Genomic DNA, 13,947 nt, shown 5'->3' with positions numbered 1-13,947 from the left:
AGAGACAGAAGAGGAGAGTTTGTTTTGGATCTTAAGGGATGAACAGCAAAGAAGAAGACAAAAATAGCCTAAATTCCAGAGTATACGGAGCAGGGTGTCAGGAGAATTAATTTCTTTGATTAAGAAAAAATACCCATGCAGCTAATCATAAGGAGAGTCGGTAACACAGGACAACACAATATATGTTGTCTTCCTGGTTTCTCCACCTGGCCTTATGAAGATACACTCAGCATCTGAAGTCATACTTTCACAGCGGATTAGACACTTTCTCTTTTATGGTCTCAATCATTTGTGTTAGCAGGTGCTTCTTATCTCAGTTCCACAACAAGGAATCAACTCACTGACTTGCATGGTTTAGCTAAACTTCTACTTTAAAGTTGAGACTTCTGGAAGTGCTAAATACAAGATGCATGAGAGACAATGAGATACCTTCAGAGCTACCTTCTCTATCTGTTTTCTACTCTGAATGAATGGTGGGACGTGAGACCAGGAAATAAATCAGAGGAAAACAGGGGGGCTCCAGAAGCTTTACAGCTTTGGGAAGCACTATAAAAACCTCTTTCCTTGGGTCTAGATTCACAAATTATGTTTTTAAAAATAATATGGTAGATTCTGGACCCCACATTACTTTTTACTGGGTTTCTGTCTAGCAAAAGATAGTCTCTGTACTTTTATTATTGCCCCAGGATGTGTATGTGAATTCAACTTTCTGTGTATGAGAAGAGTACTAACTTTTTTCATTTCAAAGGAATCCAGTGTATGTTACTCTTTTGTGGAGGTGATTGTGAAAACCGTGCTTTGTTTTCAATTTTGTTGCCCATCAGTACAACAGCATTTAGGGACACTCAGTCACTGAATAGATTTGTAGCATCAATCGCAACTGTTTTGTGATGTATAATCTGTTTAAAACTATATCAGATCATCCTATTATAATGTTTGCTCATACATAAGTTTTATAACTATGATACTATAAAGTATTTGTCCTAGGAAAAACCCACAATTGTCTTAGGTAAAAGGAATGAGACAATCTATGCAGAAAAACCTCAATAATAAAATAATTTGACCTTTATAATCTTTGGATGTTGCAGCATCCATTGGCATGTGAGGAAAATGAAGGCAGTTCTGGATGGAGAATGAGCTGGGGCTAGATTTACAATTACAAAAGTTGGCAGTGTGAGGTGCAATGCTACGTGAGTTCAGTGTAAAACAAAGGCAAGCTTGAAGAGAGGATGTATATTGTCTCAGGGGTGAGCTGGGGAAGAGCATACATAGTGAGTACAATCAAACACTTGTTGGGTACATATTCTATGCAAAGCACTCAGGAATGGCTTATTATATCCCATGTTATTAATAGTTAATAGGATTTAAGCTTAGATGCTATTCTTTCATCAGTTCTAAGAAACAGGGTATGTCCATGGAGAAGTTTTCTATTTCTGGATACTCAAGTCTCCCTTCTCTTAGATGATACCCTGACCTGGGAAATAACAAATAAAGCAAATTCCTTTAAGTCTGAAAATCTTGGACTCACATGGCTTGACAAGTATAAAGGGTTCTGTCAGCATGAACCAAACTCTTTACACAGGAAAGCATGCACTCATTAATATAATTGTTAACTGAGGGTCAACCATGCCACTGAAGCATGCTTTGATTAACACAATCGCTAACTAAATATCTACTCTGCTCCAACTGGATGGCACAATATTCATGTTATGACATCATCATAGCATACCATAAATTACCTTGGCAACACATAATGTTTTCCTCTTATAATAGGAGCAAGAAGAACTTTACACCATCACAACTGGAGAAGGAAAAGAGTATTTACACACACAAATCAGACAGACTGAACTCTCTGGGCCCATCTGGGGACTGCCCAAACCCATGTCATCCTCAAATCACATTTCAGGAAAGAAAGAAATCAAGAAGACAGCTTTCAAAAGACTCTGTGGTTAAAAGGAATTATCCATACATTAATTGACTCACACACAACCTGATCTCTAGCAACTCTAGATCATGTGGCCAGCACTACAATAAGTGTGTGCAGGCAAAACATGAAGCTGCTCCCACTGAATCTCAGCCTGAGTTCTGTGAACATTCAAGGAATGAAGATGCCATAATCTAGGGGTCACCACTGGTGACCTAGTATTCTGAGCTGGTTACTGGACCGAGTTATCGTAGGAAGGAAGCAGTGTGTGTGTGTGTGTGTGTGTGTGTGTGTGTGTTTCATGTTGTGCTACAATATTATATTTTGGTTTACTCTAAATTTGAATAGTCATGTTTGTCCTTTTATAAATTATATTGTGGTTCTTATCATTTTTGGTGTTTAGTATATCTACTCCTGATTTGCTCACTTAATATTTGTTTTTCCTTATTACTAGTTTTGAGCAATCTGATTTCTGTGTGTGCGTGTGCTTGTGCGTGTGTGTATGTGTGTGTGTGTGTATCTAATGTTTCTTTTTTATCTAATGTTTCTTATGTCTGGTATTTGTTTAGGGAACTTTTGATTTATAGTTTTCATCAAATTTGGAAAAAATACCCATTAATTATTTAGTTTGCCTTTTAAAAAATTTATGTGAGAGAGGACTCAAATTATGTATGTGTTACATTGCTTAAAATTGGTCTTAATTTTGGTTTTAATTTTAGTTTTATTTTGTAATTTATTTTTGATAGTTCTAATACTATTTTTTTTTATAAATTTCACTCTTTTTTTTGGTCTATAATGTCTAATCTTACTACCTTACTTCCAGTGTAGCTTTAATCTTACATTTCAAAGTTTTTACTTCCAAATATTTCATTTGAACTCTATATACATCTTTCAAGTTTTTAGACATATAGAATAAATTATAATGATCATTTTATTATCTGTCTCATATTATACATATACAGCCAATTCTGTCTTGATTTCCATTCATTAATTTCCCCACCCCTTCATTATTAATCATAGTTTCTTCCTTTTAATGTGTGGTCATCATTGATTGGCTGCTAGTAACTGTGACTGTATTTTTATTAAATCCTGGGTGCTCTTAAATTCCTGTGAGTGTTTTCAAGATTCATTCTGAGATCTTAGAAGACCACAGGAACATAACTTCATTTTTTTTTGTAATTTACATGTACAGTATTTAAAAACAAGAATCAGAACCGGATATAATCTAGGAAAAGATATCTTAAACTACTGAGGCCTTAGCCCCTGCACTGCCAAGTGTCTGGTGGATTGGGATGTGTTTTAGTCAGTAAGGGAACACACACTATTTTTAGCCCATGTGAGTTGCAGATACTAATTCATTCTGATGCTCATTTCCCTGTCTCTAGTTTCTCTTGTGCCTGTGCTAACTGGATACTCTGAATCTCTCTGAATCTCTCTGTTCAATTCTCTCCTCTGTGGTGGTATATTCTGCAACCTTGAAGCCCTTTTGCTCTCTCCTGACTCTTCTCTGTCTACTATCAAGGGAAGAAATCATGGTGTCTCAGCTGGATTCCCTTCTCTGAGGCATGGTCTGAACAAAGGCCATACCATGCTGGGACTCACTCCATTTGCCTCCTACCTCTTGGGAGTCACCCTCTTCATTGCTAGGTGTTTAGTGTCTTGAAAGATACTGTTTCATGTGTTATGTTTTATTGTTTCCATTTGTCCCAGGTGGCGATGGAGACCTTGCCCTCTTATTCATCAGAAGGATGCCTTATTTATCTTAGACATTGTTAAGTAGACAGTAGGTTCTGTCCTGAGGTTAGTCTTTAGGGTAATTTTATAATAACATTATAATATTTGTCTTCTACTCTTGAAACATTTTATAAATATGAAGGGGTTTGAAACATGTCTTAAGTGGATAGATCAAGATACAAAGAATAGTGTGTGGGTACTAAGATGATGCCACTGTGGTGTGTGTGTGTGCGTGTGCACGTGCGCGTGTGTGTGATGGGGTGGGAAGGAGAGGCTTGAAGACTGGGTAGACTCAAAAAAGTGACTCTAGGATGCAGGACGCAGAGAGTCAAAGCTCTACTGGAGAACTTGCTCTCTTGGACCCTTTATTCCATAGCAAGCCCTGGCTACTCTCTCTTACAAACATGATCTTTTTGGGCAGACAGAAACCAAAGTATAGAGGTTTGATTCTGATATAGGCTTTTCCTCTGAGCCTCCTGCAAACCACAAGAAGGTATTGAAATGACAACCTTCTGGTTCACACATGTGAACTACATGCCTTATATAAACCAATGTCTTTTTCTCACTCAGTTGGAACATGGCTTCTTTCACTGATTTTCTTTATCTTCTTTTCCAGCAAGTGACAGGCTTCCAATTTGGAGCTAAATTATTATTATTTTTTGCATCGTGTAACAGCTTTGTGTTTATAACAGATCATCCAATTTTGTAGCATGCTTTCAACTAGGCATGGTTTCTCACAGGATGATGTGCAAACATCATATTTATAGCAGAGGAAACCAAGGCTCAGAGAAATGGCATGTTTTGCTTTGGAACATACCTTTGGGAGTGCACAGAGCTAGATTAAGCCTTCAGAATTTCTGAAAGTCTAATTTATTCTACTTTGGCAGACAGGAGCCTAGAGATAAACCTAGCTACGCAGACCGAAGTGGCAAACTGTAGATCAAGTCACGTGCTCATCACAGCTGAAGAATTAATTCTTTGACTTAGTTTGCTGACTCCTAAGTAAGATGATTCATCAGTTATAGAGGAAGACTCTAAATCTCCACTTTATGTTCATTTGATCTTTTGAATTGCATTTCTATTTTAGAATATATTTATGAATACATTTTTTACATTTGTGAATGCTTATTTTAATGTATATTGCATTTGTATAATGCATTTAATGTATAATGTATAATGCAATAATGTATAATGTATAATGCATTTAATAAATAGATCCTATTTGTGTCAAGCATTCCCTAAGTTTATATGAATATTTATTTTTCTTTTTTTTATTAATTTATTCTTGTTACATCTCAATGTTTATCCCATCCCTTGTATCCTCCCATTCTTCCCTCCCCCCCCATTTTCCTATTATTCCCCTCCCTTATGACTGTTCCTGAGGGGGATTACCTCCCCCTGTATCAAGTCTCTTCTTGGCAACCTGCTGTCCTTCCTCTGAGTGCCACCAGGTCTCCCCCTCCAGGGGACATGGTCAAATGTGAGGCACAAGAGTACGTGAGAAAGTCATTTCCCACTCTCCACTCAAGTGTGGAGAATGTTCTGACCGTTGGCTAGATCTGGGTCGGGGCTTAAAGTTTACCGCCTGTATTGTCCTCCATTTATTTAATTTTCATAACTGCCCAGTAAGAATTACTTTTATCCTTATTTTATACTTCCTGAAACTGAGGCACAGAGACAAAAATGTATGATCACAAAGCATGACCACCTCTTTCTTAGAGCTAAAAAAATTCAGTGAATGCTGTGGTCCTGACACTTGAAGCTCCGATGTACGTTCAAGTATAGAATATTGACTTAGAGCTATAGGGGACACAGATGAGCATACCATGAACACATTCTTCCTTTCAGACACATGTCAGCAACTAAGCACTTGTAAGTGAATAGACAGAAAGGTATTCATTTTCCCATTTCATAGATGAAGAAACAGACCAGAGAAAGTTATGACTGATTTGCTTGGATATAAAGTCCAGCTTAGACTAGCTCTGACTACCCATGTTTGAGCATTCCTTTCCTCTCAATGATAGGATACTTTCTATGCTCTTCAAAATAAGTTACTAGGAATCTAGTATCACGTAGAATCTCATACATTGAGAGGAACCAGGTAGTGTGGTCTTCTCCATCCATCCTTGCACATCCCCAGGAAGAGTCTGTTTTCCTTCTAGAATAGGATAAAGACTAAGGAAGCTATATTACAAGTGCCAGTACCAAGCCATTATAATTGAGTTAAAAGAGAAAGAAGCAAGGCAAGAAGGTAAGAGCAGGACCGAGCAGGCTACTTTCTGATCACTAGCTCTAGCTTTATTATTATAACATGGTGGCATTAGCACAGTCTTTATAGGTGTACATGGAGGATTCACTGGTTGTCAGTCCAATTCTTAGGCACAGAGACTACCTAGAGCCTTTTCTCATCTCACCCATTGAAGGGCTTTCAGAGTAAGCCACCTTTCAGAGATAAGTATACCTGTGGTCCCATAATATGGGATTAGTTGTGGGGTCTCCCGGGGCTACCAGCTGTAACCTGTCCTGACCTGGAGTTTCTACTCTTATAAACACAGATCTAGACTAACAGATCTTGTAGACTGACCCTAAGCCCTATGGACTATTAAGTGGCCTTGTAGCCAAGAGAGGGCTAAGCATGCACGTGATGACAGGCATCCTGATGGGATATTCTCAGACCCAGTGGTTCCCTGTAAACTCTCTTACCACTTTGACATAGGCTTAGCTGTAGTTTTCTGCCTTTCTTTTCTTTTCTTTTTCTTTCTTGTCCTTTATCTGTTTTTTATTTTCTTCCTCTTCCCTTATTTTCTTTTTTCTCCCCTTTCCTTCTTTGTTTTTCTTCCTCCCATTCTTTCTCTCCCTCCCCTTTAACACTGCTGGAGCAAGACACATAGTTGATCTTAGAGACCCTGACACATTCTCCTACCAGGATTTGTAGGTGAGATTGGATAAAAATTATTAGGATGGAAAGAGACAAAAGAAATAGATTAATGGATAGTGGGAAAGGTGGAAAAGGAAAGAAGGGAGAAGATGAGTAGAGAAAGAAGCAGGGAAGGCTGGTTAAGGAAAAGATGCAGAGCAGAGAGCAGGAAAGAAGATAGAAAAACAGGATAGAGGCAGAAGGAAAGGCAGTGATGAAGAGGAAAGGAAAGAGAAAGAGGCAGGAGGAACATGGGTGCTGTAGCAGTCTCTAAGACCTTGTGGCCAGTTCTTTGCCCCTGAGCTGATGGAGATGTTCATCCATCTCTCACCAATGGGAGCTTGCAAATAAATACCTCTGGGTAGGAGCAGATATCTGTAAACACAGCTGAGGAATTGAAAGTCAGGTTCTTCAAAGGTATCGACTTGTCAAAATCACACCACAGCTGCGGATTAAAAAAAAAAAAAAGAACAACAAAAAACAAAAAGACACAGGAACAACAGTCAGTGTGAGTGTTGGGAGCGGAGCAGTGTGCTAGCAGCTGTTGGCCTTCAGCCAAAGCCAGGGGTAGGAGGGCCCAGAGGAGCTTGCCTGCCAGGAGGAGGCATCAGTTTCTTTCACCTCTTTTATTTTAAAGAGAAAAAAAACACCACTGGCTCAGAGAAAGCTTTTGCAAGTCAGTCATGAAACTAGGTTAAGAAGGCTGTTTGCTCTGTCACTGGGGGATACTGGGGTATGTTTGTGGGCCACAGAAGAAAGATGGACAGTTAAGGAAGAGGTCTGGGATGACTCCAGATCCAGACTGTCTCCAGATCCAAGTGGGGAGAATTTAAGGGACCTAAAGGGGCTCATTTTCTATTAAGACTTTTAGTATCGAAGTGATGAGTATCTCTCCTACGGCAGACGTTACTGCTGAAGGCTTTTTGGCCTTCCACTGTCACATCTACTGGGCGAAAACCTCCTCTGTGCCAGACACTTTGTTCAAAAAGCCCCACAATCAACTTGTGAGGTAGATGCTCTTTTTTTATCCCCAGTTTACAACCGAGAAATATGAAACTCTGAGAAGTAAAGTAACTTGTCCAGGGCCACCATGCTGGTGATGGGTAGCACTGAGAACTGGATGCAGGTGTATCTGACTCCAAAACTTCCTAGCTTCCTGCCACGGCAGTGATGCAGTGATCTCAACTTAGAGCCATCGGAGTCTTTTCCAAATGCTGCGCCCCAGCAAATCTACTTCATCAAGAACTGATGCCCTAGCTACCATTTCACTTCATGTAGGTCAGTGGCTCTGCATGCATCAATTTGAATTGCTTCGCTCATTGTAACATTCATCAGATGACCACATCATGGGACAATGGTCTTCCCTTCATGTTTCTCTTTTCCATTTATAACAAGGTCAACTACAAAACTTAAACAGTGAACTAGAGGCAGTCTAAGCCTCCAAATCAGATCTCAACAGCTGGGAAAATCTACAGCTTGAGTTACTCATTGCTCAGGGACATTATCTCATGGCCCAAAGGGCACCGTGATACATTTAATCACAACATGATAGACTCAAACAGACTGTCTCCACATGCCAAGGTTATGACCAGTGTTAGATCAAGCACCTCTAAAATACCTAACTGCCTAGGCCACAGATAACACAGACTGTATATATACAGAAAATACCTGTTGCTTCCGTGATCTAACTATATAGAGGAAACAAAAGCATTGAAATGTGGACCATCAAATCAGAACAACCACAAAAATTATGGCAGTTGGAGTCTCATCTGAGTTCTATGTGCTGCATCAAACATGAGGCTTTAGAATGTCATAGACAAGATATTCCACCTTTCTTAATGCAGTTTCCTCATCCATCAAATGTGGAGAATAATACCCACCTGTTGCACATAGTGACAATAAATGACAGCTATTTTATTTTCATTTACCATTGTGCCCTCCTCCCAGAGATGCATTTTAGCATATTAGGATGAGCATGGGTCATGGAGTCAGACAGACCTTATTAGTAAGTTATTTCATATCTCTGAGCCTCAGTTGCCTCAGCCATAAAGTGGGGGATAAATGAGACTTACCTCATAGGGGTTATGTGGGGATTAAGTACAAAAAATATGTGATAGTGCTTCTTCAGTGCATGGCACATAGCAGGTAGATTCTGATACTAAATAAATATTTGGTTTTTAATGTCAGGGCTTCTCTGTGTAGCCTTGGCTATCTTGGACTCACTTTGTAGACCAGGCTGGCCTCCAACTCACAGAGATCTGCTTGTTTCTGCCTCCCTGAATGTTGGAATTAAAGACATGCACCTCCATACCCAGCTTAAATGATAACTTTTGTTTACCATTATAATTTATTGCTCACTAACAGTACGGAAATTGAAGGCTAATGAAGGCCCTTTGGGTAACCTCCCCTGGTTGGTTAAAGATAGATTACCCACAGTAAAACACACAGTTCTGACAGGGGCCTATTATTTTTCTCTCTGTCCCTGAGCTTGGGGTTGACTGGCACATAAAGATAAGGCAGCAAGGAAGGGGAATGCAAGACACTGCTGCATTTTAAAAGCTTCTAATTCTGGACCCTACACTAGATACCACAGGACTGAGGGGCTTGGAGGATGCTTACAATATTTAGGACGGCTCCCAGGAAATTAATTAAGATGGAAGCGAAGATGATGACATTCCGAGCCAGATAGGTTTCATTAATCCAACAGCAGGTTTTGCGGAGGATGAGGGGCAGACACTTATAGTCCTCTGCTGTGGTGATGAGTACCAGGGCGGAGTGCAGCATGATCAGAATGGAGAACTGGATGGTCATGGGCATCAGCCTGCAGGAAACATAGAATGTAGGTCATGTGGGCACAGGTCACCCAATCCCTACCCAACAGCCCTGGCAACCTTGTTCATGTTCTTCCTTCCCCACCCTGTGTGCAGTTCCTCTGTAAGAAACATTTGTTTCTCTGGCTCTTTCTCCCCTTATTTTTCACCTTTTTTCTTTTCTTTCCTTCTTTTCTCTTCTCCTCTCCTTTCCTCTCCTCCCCTTTCTCCTCCCCTCTCCTCTCCTCCCCTCCCCTCCCTTTTCCTTCCCTTCCCTTCTTCCTCCCTTCTTCCCTTCCTTTCTTCCTCCCCTTTTCCCTCCCTCCTTTCTTCCCCCTCTTTCTTTCTGGTGTGAATGTGTGTGTGTGTGTGTGTGTGTGTGTGTGTGTGTGTGTAGTGTGTAGTGTGCATGAACTTTGTATGTTTGTTCACGTTTGTAGGTGCAAATGTGTGGTATGTGTTTGTACACATCTGGATGTGTGTGTAGAGGGCAGAGGCTGACATCAGATGTCTTTCTTGATTATTTTCTTCCTATATATTGGGAAACTTGTCACTTGAACCCATAACTTGCCTATCTACTACGTATTCCAAGTGGCCAAGTTGCTCTGGGAATGCCCTACCTCTCCTTCTGCCTCCTGATTGCTAGAATTACAGTATTCTGCCACTCCTACCTGGCATTTGTTAGGTGTTGGGGATAAGAACAGCAAGTCCTCACTCACACCTGTATGATAATTACTTTACCCACTGAGCTCCCAGCCCCTTTTTATAGGCCATCTGCTGCTAAGGCATTACACCATTGCTTTTCATCAGCCATTACTCTGGCTGTGGGAGATGCCCACTACATCCTTTCTCCTTTCATGGTGGATTTTATGACTCTTTCTCTCTCAGTCTGTGCTCCTACTCATAAATTGACTCAGGATTCAGTGGGTGCATGGAATATATTATATGCCATTTGATCTATAGGGGCTATAGTTTAGGGCAAGAGTAAATATTCACTGTTAAGGCATTAACATTCCTTGTAAGTTTATATTCTAGACTTCAAGACCTCATGAGAACTTTGTCCCATGGAAGCCTGTGTCTATTGCAAATCTCCACAGGGTGTCAGATGTTGCCATAAACAGGAATCTATTAGTAATAGTCTGTCTTTGGAAGCGTCTTTGACCACTTTCTTTTCTTATCAATCAATTCATTACCAAGAATGTCTACTCACTTACCAGGAAACTGGGACAGAAGGGAAGGCACCCTATTGGGACTCTAAATGAGAGACGCATGGGAGAATAGCAAAATAAAAGGATACAGAGGGTCCTAGAAATCTACAAGTAGAACAATATGATAGGCAGATTTGGGCCCAGGGGTCCCGCTCAAACTAAGGCACCAGCCAAGGACAATATAGGAGGTAAACTTTAAACCCCTTCCCAGATCTAGCCAATGGTCAGAATATTCTCCACAGTTGAGTGGAGAGTGTGATATGACTTTCTCACGTACTCTGGTGCCTCACATTTGACCATGTCCCCTGGAGGGGGAGACCTGGTGGCATTCAGAGGAAGGACAGCAGGTAGCCAAGAAGAGACTTGATACTCTATGAGAATATATAGGGGGAGGTAATCCCCCTCAGGAACAGTCATAGGGGAGGGGAATAATGGGAAAATGGGCGGGGGGAGGAATGGGAGGATACAAGGGATGGGATAAACATTGAGATGTAACAAGAATAAATTAATAAAAATAAATAAATAAATAAATAAATAAATAAATAAAAAGTATAAAAAAAAAAAACCAAAAAAGAATGTCTACTCTTGTCCTTGGAGCTTGATCCCTTGTCCTCCGGTCTAGGACTGTTTGTGATCTTCGGTGGCATCTCTTGTTTTCTTACTTCTTAGCCAGCAATTTGTTGCAAATTGCTAAAAGGTGCTTTTCTCGAAGTGGCCAGGGAATTTCTGTCTCCTACTAAAATTATATGTTTTAACATCTCCTGTATGCTAGTGCTTTGTACATCTGTGCTTACGACACTATCTCTTACCTTCCTTTTGTCTATGTGCTATCACTACAGGGACATTTTCTATGATATCTAATTTCCATTCCTCAAAAGAAACCAAGAGGTTTCCCCCTTTCCAGGCAAGGGTTTAAAACTCAAAGGAATGGAGTTTTTCATGTGTAATTCAGCTGATGACTGTTGAACCTAGAACCTAAAGTCTTCAACCCCACACCATTGTACTGCTAGTCAAATCTCTTTGGAGAGGGATATACTTATGTTTTTAGTAATTCTTTTTGTGTACACACACACACACACACACACACACACACACACACACACACACTTTCTTCTCATGCATAGAGTAGCCATCAAGATACTAGGACCAGAAACATATCTTTCATACCATCTAAGGGACTGTAACATAGAGAATATGGATATTAAAATGACAAAAAATATGATAGGCTGTGATCTATTACAAATCATAAACACCTATCAGTGGGAAAGCAAGAAAGGTAATCCAGGAAGTCTTCAAGAAGGAGATAACCCTTGGAGTTGTCTGTGCAGGATAAAGAGTTTTTTTGTAGTGTAGGCATAAGGGAGACTGTCATCATCGTAGCAGAAGAATAAGAGCTGGCAGTGTATGTGGAGTTTGCTAATGTCCTGTTTTAGTCAGGGTTACTATTGCTGTCATAAAACACCGTGACCAAAAGCAAGTTGCGAAAGAAATGCTTCATTTGGTTTATACTTCCACATCACAGTCCATCATTGGAGGAAGTCAGGGCAGGAATTCAAACAGGGCAGGAACCTGGAGGCAGGAGCTGATGCAGAGGCCATGCAGGGATGCTGCTTACTGGCTTTCTCATCATACTTTTTTTTTTTTTATCAGCTTGCTTTCTTATAGAACTCAGGGCTACCAGGCTAGGGATGGTGCTACTCACAGTCGATGGGCCCTCCCCCATTAATCCCTAAGTAAGAAAATGCCCTATATGCTTGCCTACAGCCAGATCTTCTGGAGGCATTTTCTCAAATGTGGTTCCTATCTCACAAATGTGTCTAGCATGTGTCAAGTTGATACAAAAACCAGCCAGCTTAGAACCACAGCTGCAAAGCTGGACAGAAGTTGCTGTGTGTTAGGAGGTTTTTCCCTATAGGCGTCAGCTTTCACACCAGGGAAGGTCCTAGTCAGACATGTGGACTTGAAAGACAACTGAAGACTTGTTTAGAAGAAGATGTGTACAGTTGAGACAGGACTCAGCAGTGGAGGGATACAGGGAAGTAAGGTTCAGGGACAGTGGTGGGGACAATCTAGGGAACACTGTGTGGGTGTGTGGAGGGACATATGTAGAGATATGAGATGCTTTTGCTTTTATCATTGTATAGCAAATGAAGTGATTAGGGGAAAGGTAAAGACTTGGCATTTGTTTGCAACTATGTTGGACACAGTTAGGTACTGTAGAGACAGTAGTGGGCATAGTTATGGACTTCTGGACCTGGAGTGAACAGGGCGTGGCTGAAGATCTGGCAACGAGAACATGCACATCACATGCACATCAGAGAGTGGTAAGGCTGGAGACCAGTCTATAAAGAATATAGTAGGCTTGAAAAAAATAAGAAGGAATCTAAAGGACTTGAAGGAATGCTATCAGATACACTGGCCATGGTGTTTGCAGGTGGAAGGAAAAGAACTTTACAGAGACAGAGTAACCAGAGATGTCAGCCTCTTTTCTTACTTGACTTGGGGTTATATTCTATGTTCTAATAAGCCACTCTTTCTCCATAAGCCAATCAATACTGCCACATTAACAATGAAAGTCAGAAAACGAAGGTTTATTCCATGTGGCCACATCGGGAAGAGAGATACTGACTCCCATTCCTTGCCTACGTCTGTCTGTGGAGTCTTAAAGTAAGGCTGAGGTTTAAGTGAGGGTCAGAGGTAAGTGTATGTAAGCTGCTCATCATTGTCTCTACAGTAAGGTGGTCTGGGAGACTTCTTCTCTGGCCCAGGATTTATACTGTCTCTCTTCCAGCTTGAGAATCCTGGGGCATTTCTACTTTCTTGGGGCCCAGTATTTCTATATACTAATTTCCAAAGGGCGAGATCCAACAATCTCTGTAGAATATTTTTCATGCTTGTTGAGCTGCATACAATTTTACATGGTTAAGTAATAGGAAGGCTAGAAAATGATAGTCTCACAGCCTTAGCTATTATTTTCAGAATTTTTTAAATTGCACTTTTCATTTTATAGACCACTTTCCCAAGGAATTTCTGTGGGCATCTAGATAGAAACAATGAGCCTATGGAGCAGTGAGTTTCTTGAGAGGTCTAGACAGATGGGACTCCTCCACCACTGGGTTGAAGAAACACTCCATGGGAAGGCCACACTGCTCACTGGCACTTAGCAAAGACATATGAATAACACAGGTGGAGCACTTTTTCCGGAAGCTCCACAAGAGAAGAAGAAGCCAGTTGCTCAGCTGGTGTGTCTTGGTGACATGAAGAAGCTTCTGAGATTAAGCATGTCCTTTATCCAAGGGTGAGGAAGAAATAAACTGGGAAGAACAAGTTTTACAGATGCCCAGGAAATCTTCA

The 13,947-nt window shown here is 40.6% G+C and overlaps 1 protein-coding gene across 1 annotated transcript in view; it reads right to left on the bottom strand.

The window, feature by feature from the left end:
* Adcy8 (adenylate cyclase 8) overlaps window positions 1-13,947 on the bottom strand; it is a 216,771-nt gene that overhangs the window by 46,997 nt on the left and 155,827 nt on the right. The window contains 2 exon segments of the mRNA XM_051159596.1: window positions 6,931-7,020; window positions 9,195-9,396. Of these exon segments, the coding sequence (XP_051015553.1) occupies window positions 6,931-7,020; window positions 9,195-9,396 (292 nt within the window).

This window comes from Acomys russatus, chromosome 17 (genome assembly GCF_903995435.1).
Source record: "Acomys russatus chromosome 17, mAcoRus1.1, whole genome shotgun sequence".
Classification (NCBI taxonomy): Eukaryota; Metazoa; Chordata; class Mammalia; order Rodentia; family Muridae; genus Acomys; species Acomys russatus.
Note: the sequence above shows the minus strand (reverse complement) of the source record. Positions and strands in the feature narration are given on the sequence as shown.